The sequence below is a fragment of the Hemiscyllium ocellatum genome, chromosome 3, assembly GCF_020745735.1.
Source record: "Hemiscyllium ocellatum isolate sHemOce1 chromosome 3, sHemOce1.pat.X.cur, whole genome shotgun sequence".
NCBI classification, from domain to species: Eukaryota; Metazoa; Chordata; class Chondrichthyes; order Orectolobiformes; family Hemiscylliidae; genus Hemiscyllium; species Hemiscyllium ocellatum.
In genome coordinates, this window is record NC_083403.1 from 7,602,228 (window position 1) to 7,627,685 (window position 25,458).

General features: G+C 41.1%; 1 protein-coding gene across 1 annotated transcript in view; it reads left to right on the plus strand.

Annotated features, from left to right (window-relative positions):
* LOC132834281 (dynein axonemal heavy chain 8-like) overlaps nt 1-25,458 on the plus strand; it is a 1,170,382-nt gene that overhangs the window by 125,098 nt on the left and 1,019,826 nt on the right. Inside the window, exon 7 of the mRNA XM_060853001.1 lies at nt 21,846-22,022. Coding sequence (XP_060708984.1) covers nt 21,846-22,022 — 177 coding nt within the window. The remainder of the gene's footprint in view (nt 1-21,845; nt 22,023-25,458) is intronic.

Consider the following 25,458-nt stretch of genomic DNA (forward strand, 5'->3'; position numbering starts at 1 on the left):
CACTGCTGAAGCCAGGCACTAATTCACAGACACCGCCTCCTATTGCCCCCTCGACCACGACTTCACCTTCCATCACCAAACCATCATCTCCCAGACTTTCCACAATCTCATCACATATTGCAGAGGTTGTTATCTGGACAGCGACCACAGAGGTGGCATGTTCGGCAATGGCTGCGGTCTGTGGGGTGTGGTGGACATGACGTCTTCATCCATGGGGAACTCCCATCCACAGCCTCCAACCTCATTGTCCGTGAACCACGCAGCCCTCGATTCTACCTCCCACCAAAGATTCACAAACCTAAAATTCCCTGGTCGACCCATTGTCTCAGCCTGCTCCTGCCCACCAAACGCATCTCTGCATACCTTGACACTGTCCTGTCCCCATTAGTTCTGCAACTCCCCACCTATGTTTGGGATACCATGCATACTCTTCACCTTCTCCATGACTTTCGTTTCCCCAGCCCCAATGCCTTATCTTCATCACTGACAACCAGTCCCTGTACACATCTATCCACCATGACAAATGCCTCCAAGCTCTCTGTTTTTTTCCCTTTCACGCTGACCTAACCAGTACACTTCCACTGACACACTCATTCGCCTGGCTGAACTGGTCCTCACTCTCAACAATGTCTCCTTCCAATCCTCCCACTTGCTTCAATCCAAAGGGGTAGCCATGGGCATCCAAAGACGCCCCAGCTATGCCTGCTTCTTCATCATGTATGTGGAACAATCCATCTTCCGCAGCTACACTGGCACCATTCCCCACCTTTTCCTAAACTACATTGTTGACTGTATTGGCACTAACTTGTGCTCCCAGGAGGAGGTTGAACATTTCATTAACTTCACAAACACCTGCCACCCTGACCTCAACTTCACCTCTCCTTCCTGGGCCTTTTCATCTCCATCTCCATCTCCAGCGACCAGCTAAACACGGACATTTATTACAAACTCACCGACTCCCACAGCTACCTGGACTACACCTCCTCCAACCCTGCCTCCCATAAAAACACCATCCCTTATTTCCACTTCCTCTGCCTCTGCCCCATCTGCTCCCAGGAGGACCAATTCCACCGTAAAGCATCCCAGATGGCCTCCTTCTTCAAAGACCACAATTTCCCCTCCTATGTGGTCGACGATGCCCCCCAGCATATCTCCTCCACTTCCCGTACCTCTACCCTTGAACCTCATCCCTCCAATCACAAGGACAGAACCCCACCTAGTCCTCATGTTCCACCCCAAAAACCTCCAGATATGTTGCATCATCCTCTGCCACTTATGCAACATGCAAACAGACCCCACCCACTAGGGACATATTTCCCTCCCACCCCTATCTGTTTTTCGGAGAGATCATTCCCTCCACGACTCCCTTGTCAGGTTCACGCACACCCCTCACTCCTGGCACCTTCCCTTGCCATCGCAAGAAGTGCAAAACCTGCATCCACACCTTCCCCCTCACCACTCTCCAAGGATCTTTCCACATCCGTCAGATATTTACTGTACTTCGACACATCATCTACCGTCTCTGTTGCACCTGATGTGGTTTCCTTGACATCGGGGAAACAGGACGCCACCTTGTGGATCATTTTAGAAAATATCTCAGACAGCTGCACCAGTCAACCCCACCTCCTTGTGGCTGAACACTTCAACCTCCATGCAGGTCCTGGGCCTCCTCCATCACCAAACCCTAACCACCCAATGCCTGGAGGAAGAACACCTCATATTCTGCCTTAGCACCCTGAAACCACATGGGATCAATATGGATTTCACCAGTTTCCTCATTTCCCCTCCCCCCACCTTATCCCAGTCCCAAGCCTCCAACTCGGCACCTCCATTTCGACCTGTCCATCTTCCTTCCCTCCTATCCGCTCCACCCTCCTCTCCAACCTAGCACTTTCACCCTCACCTTCACCTATTATATCCGAACTAACGTCTCCCCAGCCCCTCACCCCCTCCCATTTATCTCTGAGCACTCCCGGTCCATAAGCCTCATTCCTGATGAAGGACTTATGCCCAAAACTTCGATTCTGCTGCTCCTTGGATGCTGTCTGACCTGCTGTGCTTTTCCAGCCCCACACTCTCGACTGTGATTTCCAGCATCTGTAGTCCTCAATTTCTCCTTCATAACTCCCCATTTCTCACCAAAGATCGACTTGCTCTCTAAAATTTTAATTTCTTGATCTACTCCTACTATATATGAGTAAACCTTACCCACACAGGTAAATTCTTTAAAGAGGTCATGTCGTTTTTTATTAACCAAACCCAGACCAGACTGCATTCTTTTACAGATGTTTAGCTTCCATTGGGTTCTATTTTATCAGTTTAATAAACTCCACTGGCTTATCCTGTTTTACCACATCTGTCTTCCCAATGCTTTTCTTAAACCACCAAGACTGCGATTTCATGTGTCCTACTTTGCGACAGTTAAAACACCTGAGGCTGTTTATTTCTCTTCCTTCCTCATTTGTTTCTTTTTTAACCTGTGGTAAGCTATCTTCTTTTCCTTTACTCCCTGAGAATTTCTCTTTACCTCAGTTTCTATTGCTTACTGATTGAAATTGTTGTCGAAAACCAAACTTTGATTTATGAACTAACTTGTAATCATCTGCCATTTCTGCTGGTAAACTTCCAGTTTTAAGTCTCTTCTCTTCAGGAAGTGAAGTTTTGAACTCCTCCAAAATAACAGTCTCTTTAAGAGCATCAGATGTCTGTGTGCACCTATCAAAGTTTGTTTGATCCTTTCAATCTATGACCAAGTTCGCTGTCCATAGATTTCAAAAACATTGTCTGTGGGCTTCTGGCACTAGTTCATATGCACTTAAGATAGCTTTTTTCACTTCATTATGCTTCCAAGATACTTCCTTCCTGATGCAAATAGGTCACTAGTTCTACCTACCAACTTGGTTTGATCAGTAACATCCACATTGTCGCCTGCCATTTCATTTGTTTAGTTATTTTCTCAAATGAAATGAAAAAAAGACTTCCATGTCCTCCTCATCAAACGTTTGGTAACATTTTGACAAATTTAAACAAATCCCCATCAGGCTTTTGGGTACATGGGTTTTGTCTTCATCACTATCCTCATCACAACTCCTACCTTCACAGTTTTAAGTTGACTTTCTCTTTTGTTGCCAGCCTCTGAAGGTCAATAACTCTCAGCTTCCTCCTTTCTACTTTGTTTCTCCCTTTCTTCTGCTGGAACCATCCTTTTCCTTTTTCCTCTGCTGGTAATTATAATTCAAACTGTTTCATTTTATTTCCTTTTCACTTTGTTTCTTCTGCCATGGCTATTCTTTCCTTTTCGTTTTGTCCTGCTAGAGCTGTTTCTTTTTCTTTTTCCCCTTGTCATTGCTTCTAATTCAAGCCGCTTCATTTGTGATTGAATTTATGTATTTTCCAAAGATTCTGATTGCGTTTCTGACAATCGTAAATATAGTTATTGCTGCAATTATCTCCCCTTTCCTCACAGATACAGGCAACTCCAACTTCAGTTTTCTTGCCAATTCCAAAAGCCTTACCTTGCTCACTTTCTGAAAAACACAGAGTGACTTCTTCCATCTCCGGGAAACTCATAACTGCTGAAAGAGTCATTCTTACATACCCTATTTGGAACACCCAAGAAAGAAAACACCAACACTTACCATTCACTGCCCTTCAATCCAATAATTCTAAACCCAAGATGGTGTTAGAGAATTTGATCCTCGATGAATCCCGAATTTGTTATGGACTAGATCGAACTCCACTCAGATATATCAAGGAGATAGCCCCGACCCTAAATTTCATCTTATTTAAGGTGGTGTATCCCAGATGTAATTTGATTAGTCACACTATTCCACTCTATGTAATACACACTTTTATCTTAAACCCAGTTAACGTACAAAGAAAAGAAAGAAGAATTGGTATAACTTTAACTCTAGTGAAAACTTATTAGAATAATAGATTATTTAACTACTAAACAGAAACTGTCCCAATATTATAACATCCATAAACACACCATTGGCAAATTCAGTAAAATAGATGGTGTCACATGTAATATTTCTCAGCAGAAGAGAACTCCAGTACTAAATTCTGGCAGGGAGAAAGAACTCCAACTTTTGCTGTGACTGAGAGAGATGTATAACAGCGAACTTCAAAACCCCAGCAACTGAAAGCTAAACGAAACCTCATATGTAGTGGAAGTGCTGTTTCTATTGTTCTAAGTTTAAACAAAAACCCAGGGCCTCATAAATTGCTAACTTTATTGGCTTGAAAGAGACAACTCTGTCTCTCTGGGTCAAGAAAAAAAATCACAGAACAAAATATACCTCTCAAAGCTGTAGCATCGCTACACTATCTGCCCAGTTCACTTTAACTGACACTGTTCTCTTTTCATTGTAATTCCCTTTAATTAAGTTTTTTTCGACCCAAGTTTCTCACTCTCAAACTGAATATGAATATGAAGTTCTATCATGTTATGATCATTATAGAGTCGTAGAGATGTACAGCATGGAAACAAATCCTTTGGTCCAACCCATCCATGCCGATCAGATATCCCAACCCAATCTAGTCCCACTTGCCAGCACCTGGCCCATATCCCTCCGAATCCTTCCTATTCATATATCCATCCAAATGTCTTTTAGATGTTGCGATTGTACCAGTCTCCACCATATCCTCTGGCAGCTCATTCCATACACATACCACCCTCTGCGTGAAAAAGTTGCACCTTAGGTCTCTTTTATATCTTTCTCCTTTCACCCTAAACTTACATACTCTTGTTCTGGACTCCCCGGCCCCAGGGAAAAGACTTTGTCGATTTATCCTAACCATGTCTCTCACAATTTTGTAAACCTCTATAAGGTCACCCCTCAACGTCCGACGCTTCAGGGAAAACAGCCCTAGCTTATTCAACCTCTCCCTATAGCTTAGATCCTCCAAACCTGGCAACATCCTTATAAATCTTTTCTGAACCCTTTCAAGTTTCACAACATCTTTCTGATAGGAAGGAGACCAGAATTGCATGCAAAGTTCCAACAGTGGCCTAACCAATGTCCTGTATAGCCAAAACATGACCGCCCCACTCAATATTCTGATCGATAAAGGAAAGCATACCAAACGCCTTCTTCACTATCCTATCTACCTGCAACTCTACTTTCAAGGATGCATGAACCTGCACTCCAAAGGTCTCTTTGTTCAGCAACACTCCTGAGGACCTTACCATTAAGTGTGTAAGTCCTGCTAAGATTTGCTTTCCCAAAATGCAGCACCTCGCATTTACCTGAATTAAATTACCACCAAGGGGGATCTTTTAATCTGAAGTAATTTATTAAACCTGCCTTATTGCACATTACCAGATCAAGATAATCTGTTCCATGGTTGGCTTCATGATATATTGCTCCAGGAAACTGTTCCAAACACTCAATGAATTTGTTGTTATAGCTACCCTTTTCAATTTTATTAACCTAATCATCATGAAGATTAAAGTTACCCATAAGATTTACTCTATTCTTTATATATGCTTCTAAGATTTGTTGACTTATAGCCTTTCCAACACAGTGACTACTGTTTGGAGGGTATACATTAATCCTCCCAATATCTTCTTTCCCTTGCTGTTTTTTTACCTCTGCCCAAATCGATTGTACATCATCCAAATCTAGATAATTTCATTTCATCTCTGATTAACAATGCTTCCCACTGCTTTTCCCATCTTCCTGTAAGATCAAATATTACTGAATGTTATGTTTCCAGTTTTGATCTCCTTGTAACCATGTTTCTGTAATGGCTATGAGATCTATTGATTAAACTGACAGTGCTAACTGAAGTTATCTACATTTGTTCCAAATGCTTTGTGTATTAAGATGCAAAGCCTTTAGGTTTGTACTATTATCAAATATCCATGCTCTTTGAGACAGTACTGTGCCTTTAAGAGAATTTTTTTTCTGTGCTGTTGGTGAGAGCTGTTGCCATAGTGGTGCCAGAAAGTCTGCTTCAGAAGCAATGGCTAAACAGTTTTGAGTTCCCTGAGTGTTTTTTTTTCAAATTAGACAAAAGAAGCATGAGTGAGTGGGAATCAAACTCACATAGACACAGGGATTTAGTTTTGCTTTCAGTTGGAGTTGGAATTAGCTGTTGAAGCTGATAGATACAATTTTCCCTCTGCTGCAGCAAAAACCTTGAGTTTTCTCTCTGCTGCTATATTATTTCTTTTGGTGTTTTTCTCCTGGACTGGAAGGGAAATAACACGTGAGGAAAATCTGTTTTCCTCAGATTTCAGGTTTTCAATATGCAGGTGGACTGGGTAAATAATGTTGCTAGTGGATCCAAAGAAAGGGAATTCATGGAATGCTTACAGGATGGCTTTTTGAAACAGCTTGTCATGGAGCCCACAAGGGAGCAGGCTATTCTGGACCTAGTGCTTTGCAATGAACCAGACTCTATAAAAGATCTTAAAGTAAGGGAACCCTTAGGAAGTAGCGATCATAACATGGTAGAGTTCAGTCTGCAGTTTGAAAGAGAGAAGGCAAAATCGGATGTAATGGTGTTACAGTTAAATAAAGGTAATTATGAGGGCATGAGAGAGGAACTGACAAAAATAGACTGGAAGCAGAGGCTAGCGAGGAAGACAGTAGAGCAAAAATGGCAGGAGTTTGTGGGTATAATTGAGGACACTGTACAGAGGTTCATCCCCAAGAAAAGAAAGATTATCCGGGGAGGGATTAGACAGCCATGGCTGACAAAGGAAGTCAGGAAATGTATTAAAGAAAAAAAAATCTATGAAGTGGCCAAGAGCAGTGGGAAATCAGAAGATTGGGAAGGCTACAAAAACAAACAGAGGATAACAAAGAGAGTAATAAGAAAGGAGAGGATCAAATATGAAGGTAGGCTAGCCAGTAATATTAGAAATGATAGTAAAAGTTGCTGAATTTGCCTTTGGCAAGGATGATAAATGGGATGTTGCTATGTTGGATATTGAATAATATATTATTTTCTTAAGTATTTCAATAGAGTTAAAATTATATCAATTTTTTTTTGTTTGTACTTTAACTGTGTTGTAAGAATAAAGTGTGTTTTTCTTAAAGCCTAGTGGTGGACCAATTGAATCACAGCTGGAGCACAATGACTTATAATTGCCTTTCAATAAAATAAAAAGTTAGGATCTAGGTTATCTCCTTTATATATTTTGAAGGGATTTGGTCTGGTCCATAACAGATTTTATGTTTACTTGGTGCAGTATGATTTTAGATTACTTTAGATTTAGATTACTTACAGTGTGGAAACAGGCCCTTCGGCCCAACAAGTCCACACTGACCCGCCAAAGCGCAACCCTGCCAGACCCATTCTCTTACATTTACCCCTTCACCTAACACTAGGGGCAATTTATCATGGCCAATTCACCTAACCTGCACATCTTTGGACGGTGGGAGGAAACTGGAGCACCCGGAGGAAACCCACACAGACACTGGGAGAATGTGCAAACTCCACACAGAGTCACCTGAGGTGGGAATTGAACCCGGGTCTCTGGCACCGTGAGGCAGCAGTGCTAACCACTGTCCCTTCCTTTCATTTTCTGGTAACCATCACCCCTATTGCTGACTTTTAATTCCATTGATTTTCTAATTTTCCATGCAACTGAACCCACCCTCTACTATTTAGTTTAAAGGCTGATCTACAGCTCTAATTATGCAATTCAACAGGACTCTGGTCCCAGCATGATTCAGGTAGAGCCAGTCCCACCAGAACAGCTCCCTCCTTCCTCTGTACTGGTGCCAGAGTCCCATCAATTCATTTCTCCCACACCAATCTTTGAGCCAATTGTTTAGTTCTTTAATTTTGCTCACCCTGTGCTGATTGGCTCATGGATTAGCTCGTAATCTACAAGGTTATTATCTTTTTGATTCTGCTTTTTAATTTAACCCCTAGCTGCTCATATTTCCTCAGCAGAACCCCAATAATGTTGGTCGCTATGTGGACCATAACAATCCACAAATCTTTCCTCTAACACCTGGATTCAAGTCCCACCTGCTGTAGAGTTGTGTCATAACATCTCTGAACAGGTTGACGTTAAAAAATAGCAGGATGTTTGGTCACTAATAAGGTCAGTACTTGGCAATTGGTGCCAGCACATCTGAGAGAAAACATGATGGTCATGCAGGGGGAGGGACAAGAGAATGTGAACAGGGATTTTGGAATGTGTTTCTGGCAGAAGCAGTTGATACTACAGCATGAAGATTGAAAGCTCCCTGCCTAACTTTCCATTATCAACCATTGAATGTTCAGTGAATAGAAGCTAAGTCATAAGTATTTCTGTTACTGGTTCATCAGCCACATGAGTATTTTCCTAATGGTGGAAAGTGTAGAATAAAGTTTTTTTTTTACACAATAGGTGTCTGCGCATACACAGACACCTAAAGAAAAAAGAAAGTCAAGCAACATTTACTCAGCAATTACCTGCTCACCAATACTCAGATTGGCTTTTACCAAGGTATCTCTGCAACTGACTTCATGTTGCAATATGGAAAAAAGCTAAATTCCAGAGATGAGGTGAGCATGATGCTCTTCATATCAAAGCGACTTTTGAACAAGTATAACATCAAGGCATCTCAGCAAAACTAAAATGAATGGAAATCAAGAGAAGCCTCTGGACAGGTGGGAGTCTAGCCTAGCATAGATAGTTGTGGATTGTTATAGGTTGATATTTGAATTTCCAGAATATCATTGCAGGAATTAGTTCAAATATGGTGTCTTAGGTACAATCATCCTCAGCTGCTACATTAATGAATATTATGTACCATGTGGTTAGAAGTGATGATTGTTCAACATGTACCATACACAATTTAGTTTATAAAGTGCCTTATGTCCATATGCAGCATATGCTACCTTAGGCTGGTAAATGGCAGACAGTGGTCATCTTCAATAGAATAGATGCTGGCTCCACTTGCCATTCAATGGCATTAGGCCATTGGGCCATAAGATACACACAAAAAATTAGGCCATTCAAGCCATTTTGTACGTTACTTCATTCAACCATGGCTGATATGTTTCTCAAATCCATTCTCCAGCCTTCCCACAGAAACCTTTGATCTTCTTAAACATCAAGAATCCTACTTAAATAAACACAATAATTTGATCTCCACAACAGTTCAGTGGCAATCAATTCCACGAAATTTCATAGATTCACCACCCTCTGGCTGAAGGAATTCTTCCTTATCTCAGTTCCACAGCTTGTCCCTTCATTCTGAGACTGTGCCCTCAGGTTCTCATGTACTAATGGAAACATGTTCTTCACATCCACTCCATCTAGGCCTCTCAGTATTCTGTAAGTTTCAATGAGATCCTCCTTCATCTTTCTAACCTCTGTTGAGTATAGGCCCAGAGTCCTCAACCGCTCATGTGACAAGCTCCTTATCACTGAAATTATTCTTGTAAACCTCCTCTGGACCTCCTGCAAGACCAGCACATGCTTTCTTTGATACTGGATCCCAAATTGCTCACAATATTCCAAACGTGGTCTGACTAGCACTTAAACAGTTCTAGCAGTACATCCCTGCTCTTGTTTTCTAGCCCTCTTAAAAGTAATGCTAATTTGCCTTCCTAACTGCCAAGTGGATCTGCATGTTAATCTTCAGAGAATCCTGAACCAAGAATGTTACATCCGTTTATGCTTCAGAATTCTGAAGCTCCTACACTTTTATTCTTCTTCCAACCAAAAATTGTATTACCTCACAGTTTCACAGATTGTATTCCATTTGCAAGTTCTTTGCTCATTGTCCTGGGCTATCCAAGTCCTTTTGCAGCTTCCCCGTTTCCTCAACACTACCTGTTCATCCACCTACCTTGTCTGCAAACTTTGCACAAATGCCCCGAGTTCCTTCATCCTGATTGTTACTGTATAATGTGAATTGTTGTGTTCCCAATACTGACCCATGTGGAACTCCACTAGTCACTGGCTGCCATCCTGAAAAAAATCCTATAATCCCCATTCCTGATGTGGTAAAAGGGGCTAAACCAATGGGGTGAGTGGAAGTAGTAAAAGAAACCCCAAGAAAAGTTGAAGCAGCAGCAATTTGATTTCAGATAGTCAACATGGTTTCGCCAAGGGCAGGTCATGTCTCACAAATCTCATTGAGTTTTTTGAGAAGGTGACCAAGCATGTAGATGAAGATAGGGCAGTTGATGTGGTATACATGGACTTCAGTAAAGCCTTTGACATGGTAGGCTGTTGGAGAAATTGCAGATGCATGGAATTGAGGGTGATTTAACAGTTTGGAATAGAAACTGGCTTTCTGAAAGAAGGCAGTGAGTGGTGGTTGATGGAAAATATTCAGCCTGGAGTTCAGTTACTAGTGGTGTGCCACAAGGATCTGTTTTGGGACCACTGCTGTTTGTCATTTTTATAAATGACTTAGACACAGGCATAGGAGGATGGATTAGTAAATTTGCAGATGACACTAAAGTCGGTGGAGTAGTGGACAGTTTGAAAGAATGTTGCAGGTTGCAGGGGGACTTGGATAAACTGCACAATTGGGCTGAGAGGTGGCAAATGGAGTTCAATGCAGCTAAATGTGAGGTGATGCACTTTGGGAAGAATAACAGAAAGGCAGAGTATGGAAAGCCAGGTCAATGGAAAGATTCTTGGTAGTGTGGATGTTCAGAGGGATCTTGGAGTCCATGTACATAGATCCCTGAAAGTTGGGCCACCCAGGTAGATAGTGCTGTTGAGAAGGCATTTGGTATGTCAGATTTCATTCGTAGAGGGATTGAGTTCTGGAGCCGCAATATCATGCTACAACTATACAAAATGCTAGTACGGCCACACTTGAAATATTGTGTACAGTTCTGGTCCCCATATTTCAGGAAGGATGTGGAAGCATTGGAAAAAGGTACAGTGGAGATTTACTAGGATGTTGCCTGGTCTGGAGGGAAGATCTTATGAGGAAAGGCTGAGAGACTTGGGTCTGTTCTCATTGGAAAGAAGAAGGCTAAGAGGGGTTTTGATAGAGACATACAAGATGATCAGAGGATTAGATAGGGTAGACAGTGTAAGTCTTTTTTCCTAGGGTGATGACATCAGCATGTTTGAGGGAGCATAACTACAAATTGAGGGGTGATAGATTTAAGACAGATGTCAGAGGCAGGTTCTTTATGCAGAGAGTGGTAAAGGTGTGGAATGCCCTACCTGCTAATGTAGTCAACTTAGCCACATTAGGGAGATTTAAACAATCCTTTGATAAGCACATGGATGATGATGGGATAGTGTAGGGGGATGAGCTGAGAATAGTTCACAGGTTGGTGCAACATCAAGGGCTGAAGAGCCTGTTTTGCGCTGTATTGTTCTCTGTTCTAAGAACTGTAGGAGAGTGCACAGCCTAGGCAAGGGCTGGGTATTGAGCTAGTGCCTGATCTCAATAAAGACTTCACCTCTGTGGGTAACATTTACTCAGGAAAAACAGGGGGAGAAGGGAAAGAAATTACAATTTCGAGAGATACGGGAGCAATCAGTTTCTAATAGTAAGAGATGAAAATATTTCCACTCTTTCTGACATGTTACCCGAGAGAGTGGTAATTTGTGGAATAGATGGACAGAAACTTAGCATTCCCTTTAGCATGTGTAAGATTAAGTTAGAGTACAAAACTAAGATTTGGGAAGCAACAGTGGGAGTGATTGACAGAGTGTCAGTTCCAGGAATACAGTTTGCTCTTGAGAACAATTTAGCAGAATGGAAGGCGGGAGTGGCATTCCTTGTTGTGGAGAAGCCAAAGGAAGACCATGGAATTGAGAAGTTAAAAGAAAAAAAAGCTCAAATTTTTCCAGACTGTGTAGTAACAAGATTCCACTGTCATGAGTCACAACAAGAAGCAAAACTAAAGAGAAAGATGAAGGAGTTGAGGTTCAGTTAGCTGACACCCTGTTTGATGTAATGGTGCAGGATAAACCCGAACAGATAGAGAGTCAGACAGATGTGTTCAGTCCTGAAAGGCTAAAGGACTTAGAATAGATAGATGAGATGGTAAAAGATATATTAATGCATACTCAGAAAATGAATCAGAATGTATTCCCAAGAGTCATTATCTTAAAGATAGAATCCTAAGACAAAAATGGAAATCACTGCAGGTTAATACAGAGGAGAAATGGGTGGAAGTGCACCAGATTGTGTTGTCAATAGCATACAGTCAGGACGTATTACAGGTAGCACTTGAATTACCAATAGGAGGTCATCCAGGTGAGGAAGACTCATACTAAGGTACAAAAGCATTTCTATTGGCCTGGACTGCACAAGAATGTGGTTAAGTTTTGCTGTACATGTCATAAAACCAGCACCTTTGTTGTCAATTCCCTAATTTGAAGAATTTCAATCCTTTCATGTGGGTTATTTTTGATTATATAGGTCCCATCCCTAAAACTAAGTGTGAACCAGCATTTGCTAACCATAATGGGTGTGTCTACCTGATTTTGGAGGCAATTCCATTATGCAGTATTAAGGCAAAAAGAGAGGTGGAGGAGTTAGTAGCTTTCTTTACCTGGAATGGACTACCCAGCGAGATTCAGTCAGACCAAGGGTCTAATTTTGATGATAGGCTTTTTAAGGAAGTAATGGATAGTTTAAGCATACAGCACTTTAAATCAAGTGCATACCATCCTGAATCTCAGGGAGCTTTGGAAAGGTGGCATCAGACCCTGAAGACCATGCTAAGAGCGTAATGTCAGGATTACCCAAATGATTGGGATACAGGTATCCCATTGTTTTGTTTGTCATTAGAGATGCTCCAAATGAATTGACTCAGTTTACTCCCTTTGGGTTAATATTTGGACATTAATTAATTTCAAAGGTCCGCTCACTTAAAGAAAAAAAATGATAGGACTGAAATTAGAGATCTCATATTTGGATTATGTCCCTGAGGTGAGGGAAAGATCGATTCAATCAGATGAGTTAGCCAAACAGCACCTGAAGAGGACACAGCATAGGATGAAGTAGGTGGCAGATAAAAAAAACTCTAAAATTTGGATATTTCCCAGTGGGGATGAGGAATAGCATTGTTACCAATGGTAGGAGATCCCTTCAAAGCCAAGTTTAGTGGTCCTTATCAAATTGAGAAAAAGTTGAGTCTGGTAAACTACTTGGTAAAGTTGCCTGATAGAAAAAAACTATATTAGATATGTTATGAGAATATGTTGAAACCTTGCAATAGTAGAGACAGGGAACTGGAGAAACAGGTGTGAGTTACTGCCCCACAGAGTGAGAAATTAAATCTAGATGTGTGGAGTTTGATATGATTCAAATTACATTAAATAATGAGGAAGTCCTTGAGGATTGGGAGGGATCAGTGAGCTATCTATCTTAGGAACAAAGAACCGAGTTGAAAGTTTTGTTGCAGTGGTATGAGGACATATGCAGGAATAAGATGGGGAGGACTAATACTATTGTGCATGAGCTAGAAATAGGGAATGCTGTTCCAATAAAACAACACCCATACAGGCTTAATCCTCTCAAAGCCACAAGGCCCACAAGGAAGTGGATGCAATGCTCAACAAAGATATTTTTGGACTGAGTCAGAATGAGTGGAGTTCAGCGAATGTGATAGTTCCCAACCCTAACGGGACTCAACAATTTTGTTTGGACTCTTGGAAGGTCAACACTAACAAATAGACTGGCGAAAATAGACTGGAAGCAGGGCTTAGCGGGGAAGACAGTTGAGCAAAAATGGCAGGGGTTTGGGGGTATAATTGAGGACACTGCACAGAGGGTTCATCCCCAAGAAAAGAAAGATTATCCGGGGAGGGATTAGACAGCCATGGCTGACAAAGGAAGTCAGGAAATGTATTAAAGAAAAAGAGAGATCCTATAAAGTGGCCAAGAGCAGTGGGAAATCAAAAGATTGGGAAGGCTACAAAAACAAACAGAGGATAACAAAGCGAGAAATAAGGAAGGAGAGGATCAAATATGAAGGTAGGCTAGCCAGTAATATTAGAAATGATAGTAAAAGTTTCTTTCAATACATAAGAAACAAACGACAGGCAAAAGTAGACATTGGGCCACTTCAAACTGATGCTGGAAGCCTAGTGATGGGAGATAAGGAAATAGCTGGAGAACTTAATAAGTACTTTGCGTCAGTCTTCACAGTGGAAGACATGAGTAATATCCCAACAATTAAAGGGAGTCGGGGGCTGAGTTGAGTATGGTTGCCATTACAAAAGAGAAAGTGCTAGAAAAGCTAAAAAGGTCTTAAAATTGATAAATCTCCTGGCCCCGATGGGATACACCCTAGAGTTCTGAGGGAGGTGGCTGAGGAAATAGCGGAGGCATTGGTTGAGATTTTTCAAAAGTCACTGGAGTCGGGAAAGTCCTGGATGATTGGAAGATCGCTGTTGTAACCCCCTTGTTCAAGAAAGGATCAAGACAAAAGATGGAAAATTATAGGCCAATTAGCCTAACCTCGGTTGTTGGTAAAATTCTAGAATCCATCATTAAGGATGAGGTTTCTAAATTCTTGGAAGAGCAGAGTCTGATTAGAACAAGTCAACATGGATTTAGTAAGGGGAGGTCATGTCTGACAAACCAGTTGGAATTCTTTGAAGAGGTGACACGTAGGTTAGACCAGGGAAATCCAGTGGATGTAGTCTATCTAGACTTCCAAAGGCCTTTAATAAGGTGCCACACGGGAGGCTGCTGAGCAAGGTGAGGGCCCATGGTGTTCGAGGTGAGCTACTGGTATGGATTGAGGATTGTCTGTCTGACAGAAGGCAGAGAGTTGGGATAAAAGGTTCTTTTTCGGAATGGCAGCCGGTGACGAGCGGTGTCCCGCAGGGTTCAGTGTTGGGGCTGCAGCTGTTCACGTCATATATTAATGACCTGGATGAAGGGACTGGGGGCATTCTAGCGAGGTTTGCCAATGATACAAAGTTAGGTGGATAGGCAGGTAGTACTGAGGAAGTGAGGAGGCTGCAGAAGGATCTAGACCGTTTGGGAGAGTGGTCTAGGAAATGGCTGATGGAATTCAATGAGAGCAAATGTGAGATCTTGCACTTTGGAAAAAAGAATATAAGCATGGACTACTTTGTAAACGGTGAGAAAATTCGTAAAGCCAAAGTATAAAGGGATCTGGGAGTGCTAGTCAAGGATTCTCTAAAGATAAACATGCAGGTTGAGTCCGTGATTACAAAAGCGAATGCAATGTTGTCATTTATCTCAAGAGTGTTGGAATATAAAAGCAGCATTGTGCTACTGAGACTTTATAAAGCTCTGGTTAGGCCCCATTTGGAGTACTGTATCCAGTTTTGGTCCCCACACCTCAGGAGGGACATACTGGCACTGGAGCGTGTCCAGCGGAGATTCACACGGATGACCCCTGGAATGGTAGGTCTAACATACGAGGTATGACTGAGGGTCCTGGGATTGTATTCATTGGAGTTTAGAAGATTGAGGGGAGATCTAATAGAAACTTACAAGATAATACATGGCTTGGAAAGGGTGGACGCTAGGAAATTGTTTCTGTTACGTGAGGGGACTAGGACCCGTAGACACAGCTTTAGAATTAGAGGGGGTAAATTCAGAACAGAAATGCGGAGACATTTCTTCAGCCAGAGTGTTGTGGGCCTGTGGAATTCATTGCCGCAGAGTGCAGTGGAGGCCAGGATGCTAAATATCTTCAAGGCAGAGATTGATAAATTCTTGATGTCACAAGGAATTAAGGGCTACGGGGAGAATGCGGGTAAGTGGAGTTGAAATGCCCATCAGTCATGATTGAATGGCAGAGTGGACTCGATGGGCTGAATGGCCTTACTTACACTCCTATGTCTTATGGTCTAAATTCGGACTCCTTTTCCAATACCAAGATTGGAAGACTACAGAGAAAGTTTGTCACGCCACTTACATCATGAAGTAGAACTTACTGCATGTTTATTGGCAGGTATCTTTATCAGAGAAAGCGAAAGAAGTTTCTGCATTCTGCCCCCCCCCCACCTTCCCCAAATGAGCTATATCAATTCATAGTGATGCCCTTTGGAATGAAGAACGCACCAGCCACATTCCAAAGATTCATGAGTAGAGCTGTAATTGGATTAACAAATTGTGTAGTTCATCTGGATGATGTAGGGATCTTTAGTGAGACATGGAAAGATCATATGGTATTGTTGGCAGAACTCTTCGAACCATGACCAGAGGCAAAAGTAGTAATAAACTTAAAGAAAACAGAATTCGCAAAGGCAGAGATAACATTCTTAGGACATAACATCAGACATGGAAAGTTGACCCCAAGGAATGTAAAGACGGAGGCCATCAAGGAATTTCCACAATCATCCTTGAAGAAAGAGGTGCTTCAATGTTTGGGACTAAGCAGATTCTACCGGAAGTTTGTTTCAAACTTTATCAGTGTGGTGGCACAGCTAACATATTTACTAAAGAAGAATACAAAATTTTGGTGGACAAAACAATGCCAGGAGACATTTGAGAATTTAAGCGCCGTATTAACCAGAGCACCAGTTTTTGCAACACAAAGGTTTTTGAAACCCTTCAAAGTTGGAATCAATGCTAGCGATATAGGAGTTGGATATGTACTGCTAAAGGAAGATGATGATGGAATGGCCAGCTGGTTACTTTTCAAAAAAAGTCAACACCCATTAAAAAAGTATTCTACTGTCGAAAAAGAATTATTGAGTTTGGTACTGGCCTTACAACATTTTAATGTTTATGTGACAAATAATCTATCAGAGACAGTTGTGTACACGGACCACAATCCTCTTGCAATTGTGGAAAGATTAAACGGCAAAACTATGAGACTATTTTGTTGCAGTCTTATGTTACAGCCTTTTAAATTTACAAACTGTATGTGTTGTGCATTGTAAAAAAAATGTGATCGCAAATGTATTATCGCAGATTTAAAGGAACAATTCTAGATAAGATTTGATTGATTCCAATGTTGTTTAGTGTGCAGAATTAACATGTAAAGTATAAGTTAGCTTACAAGCACCTGTGTATATGACTAGATGGCAGTAGCAGAGCATACTGGAAAATTGAAATTATAAAACATTTTGGTTGCTGTTTTGACAACAATTCAAATTTAACAATTAGTTTAAATTATGCTCCAGGATACTAAAACTAATTGAGTTTGAATTTATTGTTTTGCCAACATTGTACCAATGAGATGGGGTATAAGAATGCAGACATTTTGAAAATTGGTCAGAGAGCATCTGCCATAGAGAGAGAGAGCTAACTGTCAATATAACATCTTATTAGGAAATTAGGAAACACACTCTGTCAAATGTACCTTTTTATGTAAAACATACTCACAGTAAAAAGAAAGAAGACGACCCAGAGAGATCCACAGCTGGAACAGTGAAAACACAGAAGAAGGCAGTCACTGTTGTTTTGAAATTAACTTGTTGTAGTTTTAATAAGTGTATTATTGGAGCAGCCTATTGTTATAGAGTTGGAGACAGATAGTAGGCTGTTAAGAGGAAAGGGTCTGAGATTTGTGAATAGTTTTATTTAATGTTCACTTTTAGAGTTAGAAAATAAATTGATGTTATTTTCTTTAAATAATGGAATTTGGCAGTTCTCTGTCACTTATATTTTAACAGATTACAAGTTGAGGTGAGCTTTTCAGGGTGTTTGGTTTAATTAATAGAGGCTTTCATCTTTGTGTCATAACAATACAGTGTTACAGCCACAGAGAAGGTGAAGAGAGAGAGAAATATCAGAATTAACATTTGAGAGGTCCATTTAAAAGTCTTGAATCTATTCATACATGTATGCAAACTTTTATATCTTCTACCTGATTGACGAGTGTGGAAGAGAATATGACTGGGATTGAAAGGGTGTTTGGTGGCTTTCCTGAGGCAGCGGGAAGTATTGATGGAATCAATGGATTGAAGGCTGATTTGTGTGATAGACTGAGCTGTGTTCATGGCTGTGTAGTTTCTTATGGTCTTGGGAAGAGCAGTTACAATGCCACGCTATGATGCATCCAGATAGGATGCTTTCTATGGTGCCTCTATAAAAATTGTTAAGAATCCACCTCCTGAGGAAATAGAGATGTTGTTGTGCTTTCTTGCATTGGTGTTGGTGAACCAGGACAGGTTGTTGGTAATCTTCACTCCCAGAAACCTGACACCCTCAACCATCTCCTCAGCACTATTGATGCAGAGGGCAGCACACCCATCACTTCACTTCCTGAAGTGAATGACCAGCTCTTTCATTTTGCTGACATTGATGGAGACATTGTCTTTACACCATGCCTCTAAGCACTTAATTGTGTTTTTTTTGTCTGTCTTTTGTGTGAATGAGGCTGAAAACAAAAGCTATCGAGTTTAAATCACAGAAATCTGTTTGATTACTTTGTTCTGAGGAAGGGTCACGGACCTGAAATGTTAACATAGAACAGTACAGCAGTGTAGGCCTTTCGGCCTTGATGTTGTGCCAAGCTTTTATCCTACTCTAAGATTAAACTATCCTACATACCCATCATCTTACTATCATCCATCTGTCTATCCAAAATTTTCCTAATGTATCTGTTTCTATTACCACTGCTGACAGTGCAATCCATGCACCCACCACTCTCTGTGTAAAGAACCAACCCCCAAAATCTCCCCTAAACCTTCCTCCAATCGCCTTAAAAATTAAGCCCCTTTTGATAGCCATTTCTGTCCTGGGAAACCGTCTCTAATTATTCACTCCATCTATGCCTCTCATCACTTTGTGCATCTCTTTCATGTCGCCTCTCACCCTTCTTTGCTTCAATGAGAAAAGTCTGAGCTCCCTCAACCTTTCTTCTTAAAACGTGCCTTCTAATCCAGACGGCATCCTGGTGCAGAGGAGATTTACCTTCTTTAAAGTTTCCATATCCTTCCTATAATGACGTGATTAGAACTGTATACAATATTCCAAGTGTGGTCTAACCAGGGCTTTATAGAGCTGCAACATAATGTTGCAGCTCTTAAACTCAATCCCCTGCTAATGAAAGCCTACACACCAATGCCTTCTTAACAACCCTATCAACTTGGGTGGCAACATTGAAGAATCTGTGGACATAGACCCTAGATCCCTCTGTTCCTCCACACTGCCAGGAATCCTTCCTTTAACTCTGTATTCTGCATTCAGATTTGACCTTCCAAAAATAATCACTTCACACTTTTCCAGATTGAACTCCATCTGCCACTATCAGCCCAGTTCTGCATTCTGTCAATGTCCTGTTGCAATCTACAACAGCCTTCCACACTATACACAACTCCACCAACACAAAATCACAAAAAGTAGAGGTTCCAGAACAGATCCATGCAGAACATCACTGAGCTCCAGGCTGAATACTTTCCATCTACTATCACCCTTTATCTTCAGTGAGCCAGCTGATTCTGTATCCAGACAGGCGGGTTTCCCTGTATTCTTCCAATCTTTCTGAATGAGCCTACCATGGGGAACCTTATCAAGCACCTTGCTAAAATCCATGTACATCACATCCACTGCTCTACCTTCAATGTGTTTTGTCAAATCCTCAAAGAATTCAATAAGGCTTGTGAGGCATAACCCGCCCTTCACAAATCTATGCTGACCACCTCTAATCAATCTATGGTTTTCCAAGTAAGCATAAATCGTATCTCTCAGAATCCTCTCCAGTAATTTACCCACCACAGACATAAGACTGACTGTCTATAATTCCTAGGGTTACCCCAATCCCTTTTTTGAACAAGGGAATAACATTTTCCACCCTTCCAATCATCAGTCACTACACCAATGGACTGTGAGGATGCAAAGATCATCACCACAGGTGCAGCAATCTATTCCTTCACTTCCTGTAGTAACCTTGGGTATATCCTGTTTGGCCCCGGGGACTTATCTATCTTTATGTTTTTTCAAAATTTTCAACACTGATTTCTCTTCACAAATGCTATCAGACCTGCTGAGCTTTTCCAGCAACTTTTGTTTTTGTTTCTGATTTATAGCATCCACAGTTTTATTGGTTTTTATTTAGATTGCTTTGTTATTTAATTTTGCTCTCCTAAAGTTACCATATTATTAAATAGTTAAGTGTTTTGTTTAAGCTATAGAGCTTGGAAAGCAGTTTTGATTTAGCTCTCTGCCTCTGTGTTGTAAAAGAAAAATATTCTTAAAATCCATGTTGATATACAATGAAACTTAGATATGTCATATAAGAATCACGTGTAGATACAGCAAGCAATTACAAAAAGGTCACCCTTCATTTCTGACTTGAAATGTTAACTCTCTCCACAGATTCTGCCAGGCTGGCTGAGTTTCTCTAATATCTTCTGTGCTTGTTGATCATACTTTCAGTTGGATTGATGTACAAAGATAAAGATATCTCTTAACAGGGTATAGTTTAGTTTCTCAAAGACTCCTCTTGAGATATTTTCAAGGGTTACTTCTCCATTTTTGTAGGACTACATTTTCATTCCCACTAATTCTATATATAAAGTGCTACAGTTTGATAGTTGTATTACTGTTATCATTTGTTTTTAATGCATAGAGTATTTGGACTCTCACTGAAACAGAATTCATCAATATCCTCAATAATTATCAACCTTCCATTAAATATAAAGCCACAACAACAATATTAAATTGGCACAAGACCAAACACTTAAAGCAGCAACAAATACATTTTTGGAAAATAACTGACCCATCCTTCTGCAGACAAAAGGCTGACACATAATACACACCTTCCAGATTGGTGAGGTCACAGCTTACCTATATTCATAAAGATGAAATATTTTAACAAGCCAATTATAAACCTTTTCACTGCAACTGTAACTCATTTTCAGATTTAGATATAACAATTAACACAGTTTTCAGTTTAAAGAGATTCACAACATTTTACCTGGACTAATGATGACTCCTGAATATGTATTCTTTATAGACTCGGTGTTAATTTGTAAGCAATTCATTACCTCAGTGGTTTAAATTTTTCCTGGCCTGACCATTGCAATTTTCCTGTCTCCCCCATGCCCTTGCAGTTATCTCTACAATGTTCTTGCAAGCTGCCTGTCTCCTCCAGCTCCCTTGCAGGCTTCTAGTCTCCTCCAAATAAATTGCAGCCTCTTTCTTATCCCCAATCATTTGCGAACTTTGAACCTGACAGATGGCAAATAAAATGGTGTCTCGGCATGAAGTGCCTTCAAGCTTCCCCATCCCAGCCTCAGAGAAAAGACTGATGACTCTCATTTTCCTCCTCACCCTTCATCTCAGCAAAAAAGGTGGGTTCTTGTTACCCACTGCGGTTCCTTTCATCCTGGAATCCTGACCTCCCAGCCATGGGTTTCAGAATCAGTATCACCTCAGCTTTTATCCCCCAGTCTTTTGGTAGATATTCCCTTGGCGACTCCCTCAAAGCAGCACTAACTTATGCAACCTTTCCGCTTAGCATAACTAGTTCTTGACTGCATTTCCTGTTGATAGGTTCAGTATTGCTTGCTGCCCCATGCATCTTCTGTATTACTTGGTACAGTTTGCAACCTTCATGGGACTACTGTGAGCATTTTGTTTTCCATTTTTGAACAACTTATAATGGTGCAGTGAAAGCTCACTAGCTCGGTTCCTGTAACGAGAGGTTTGTTCCGTTACAAAACCATATGGCTTAGGAGCAGTTGTAGGCCATTTGGCCCTTTGAGCCTACTCCACCATTCAGTAACATTGTGGCTAATCTGGTTGTGGTTTCAGATTCCCATTATTTCTTTCTTTATACTCTATCCTAGTGTGCTGTTACTGGTAATGGCCTGTGCACCATTCCCACAGGGAGTTGTTAAGTTGAGACCGAAGATCAGCCATGATCTACTGAACAGTGAAGCGAACTCAAGTCTCCAACTGCTCTTATTCCTTGTTTTTCAGTTGTTATGTCAAAGTACTTTATGAAACTTGCTCTCCATACAGGTGCTGGCACAAAGCAATCAAGTGAGAAAAGAAGCTGAAGATTCAGGTCCACTGACTGAACTCGAACACTGGAAATGCACATCAGCAGAATTCAATTCTATCATCGAGCAGCTTAAGGGACAACATTGCAAGGCAGTAATCAATGTGTTAAACGCAAGCCACTCAAAAATGTTAAAGGTAAGATTAATGACAATATAAATATTGGGATGTTTATAGTTAGAAGAATTGCAGTTTTGCAATAAACATAATTTGCAAGGACACCTATGTCAGACTACTGTTCATAGACTTCAGTTCTGCATTTAACACCATCATTCCTCAGCACCTGATTGGAAAGCTGAGTCTGCTGGGCCTAAGTACCTTCCTGTGTAACTGGATTCTGGATTTCCTAACTGGGAGACCTCAGTTAGTCTGGATCGGGAACATCTTCAACACCATCACACTGAGCATGGGGACCCCCCCAGGGCTATGTGCTGAGTCTACTGCTGTTTACCCGACTGACATGACTGTGCAGCGATGCACAGGTTGAATCATATCATCAAGTTCGCTGATAATACGACTGTAGTGGGTCTCACCAGCAGGAACAACGAGTCAGCATACTGAGAGGAGGTGCACCAGCTAGTGGACTGGTGCAGAGCCAACAACCTGTCTCTGAATGTGGACAAGGCAAAAGAGATGGTTGTTGACTTCAGGAGAGCACAGAGTGACCACTCCCCATCGGACGTTGATGGCCCTCCTGTAGAGATGGTGAAGAGCACCAAATTTCTTGGCATACCCCTGATGGAGAATCTTACCTGGACAACACTAGCTCCATCGTCCAACAGTGTCTCTACTTTCTGTGCAGGCTGAGGAAAGCCCACCTCCCATCCCTCATCCTCACCATATTCTACAGAGGGTTCATTGAGAGTACCCTGAGCTGCTGCATCACTGCCTGGTTTGGGAATTGCACCTTGTCAGATCATAAGACCCTGTTAATGGATAGTGAGGACAGCTGAAAAGATCATCAGGATCTCTCTTCCCTGCTTTACAGATATTTTCTCCACATTCTGCATCTGAAAGGCTAAGAACATTGTAGAAGACCTCACAGACCCCTCACTCAAACTCACTCCTGCCACCCGGCTGAAGATACCAGAGCATACAGTTTCCCATGGCTAGACTGTTCAATAGTTTCTTCCCCCAAGCCATCAGGATTTTTAACACAGTATAATCAGACACTTTCCCATTTGAAATTCTTTTGTAGTGCTGCTAGAAAAATGTCTATCATTCATCATTCTTCTATTACACTGTAACTTGCGTGTTTTGCACTTCTAATGCCATGCACGATTGTGTAGTTTGTGCTGTCAATGTCACATCCTTAGTACTGGAGGAACACTTCTCATTTTTACTGTATAAGTTGTATATGGTAGAAATGACAAATAAAAGCTACTTTCTCTCTCTCTAATTCAGATAATAATTAACAAAGTTTGTTTCTTATGCGAATAGTATATCAGATTGTTGATGTGAAATTCAGATTTTGCATAGATATCTTCTGGTTCATTGCCATCCTTAACTCCTAAAGTTGATTCTAAATCTATTGTGTTGACACAATTTTTTTGGTGTTAGAACTTCAAGGGGAAACAATAATATTCCTTTATCTATAAACTGGACACCTTAGATGAAACCAATGACCATACTGAAGAGACCAGGCTAATGGCAAGTCGCAAAGTCATATGCAAATTGTTATTTGCTCAAACAGAACTTGCGTATTGCTGAAAAGAAAATAATATATACAAACAAATTCCATACTTATGTCCCAATCTTACTCACCGATCATCTGCTTTCCCTGCACAAGAAGCTTCTCAATCTGTGCCTTTTATCTTCTCCCACTGACCTCCCACTTAAAAACATACTATTTTAAACCTTAGGAATAATCACCAGACTTCTTTAGAGTTTCCTGTGGACCTCTCAGTTTTATCGTTCATCTATCTTTTCATCGTGCTCACTCTCCTCTTACTGGTGCAGTGTGAGGGGTAACCTGAATCCTGGTGCAGTGTGAGGGGTAACCTGAGTCCCAGTGCAGTGCATGGAGAAACCCTGAGGGAAGCGAGTCCCAATATAGTGCAACTTACCTTGTTGCTGCTGAGTGCTGGTGAGGAGCAGACTGAAGGTTGGAGAAGCGTGGCATTTGATGGACTTGTGCCTGGTGTGGGTGGTCAGACTATATGCTGAGCTGTTATTTGAAACTCTTTTCCAAACTGTAATATAAATCCTTTAAATCTCTTATAACTACCTTATTTCTAACTTATTTTTAGACACTGTAGTAATGCTATTACTTTTTCTTTTAATCTGCTTTTGTACCCAAGATTTGTATCTAGGTATTTTTACTGAAGATGATGCCATTAAAGGCAGGCATTGTAAAAAACTTCTCACTGTACTCCTGTACTTATGTACTAGAGTACATGTGGCAATTAAAAATATTGTATTGTATTGTATTCTATTCTATTCTACTCAGCTTGCTGTTGTCTCCATCTTTCTTTGGTTGACATGCTTTCTCCCATGATCATGTTTATCCTCCCCCACAATTGTTTCACCTTTTTGTGAGAATGGGGAAATACAGAGTGATCTGAGGACAGGGCACCTTAAACCCGAGTATTAATTTAGGAATTTGGTGCCAGGTGACATTTGACGCATGCGATGAAGAGGTGATGTCTTTTAATATCTTTTTTTTCAACTTCTGCAAGTTGTTGTGTGAACTTCCTTTTTCTGCAAGCTTGTATAGAATCCCCATATTGTGTAACCAAGCTGTTTGGACCAACAAGTCCACACCGACCCTCCGAAAAGTTATCCCCAGACCCATTCCCTATCCTATTATCCCATATTTACCCCCGATTAATGCATAGAATCCCCACAGACTTTATCTCACTATACTGGCTAAACTCCATCAGGATCATAGATTTCCAAAGTGAAGCTATTGGTGAGAAGTTACATCTGGTGGCCAGGATTGGATACATTCATAGCTGCAATGGGGCAGTGTACTGAGTGCAACAAAGGCAAAGATTACCGCCAGAATCTCCCCCACATTCGTGGGAATGGGTGGGTAGACCTTGAACTCAGTTACATGTTGGCTATGGGCTCAATGTTTTTTCGTCATTGTGATGCCTACTCAAATTGTTTGGATGTGCACAGAGTTCATTCATCAAATTCAGGGACACAAATAGAAAATTCTCACACATCTTTTCCAATTCACAGACTATTGGAAGTGTTCATCACAGATAACGGGCCATCATTTGGGCAGCAGGGAATTTGAGGGTTTTCTATAGTCAAATGGTATTCATCATTTCATGACAGCTACATACAATCCAACATCCAATGGTCTGGCGGAAAGAGCAGTCCAAACTTTGAAGGCATCTTAAAGAAACAGTCTACAACTTCACTTGATATCAAACTGTCCCAGTTTCTGTTAAAAATTAGGACCATGTCTCTCACAACTACAGGGATAGCTCAAGCAGAGTTGCTGATTCTGTGAAGATTCTGCACTAGATTAAACCTCATATTCCCAGAGGTGGGGTGAGGGTGAAACAACATCAGGAACAGCAGTGGTGGACACAAGACTCCACTAAGCGAGAGAGATAGTTTA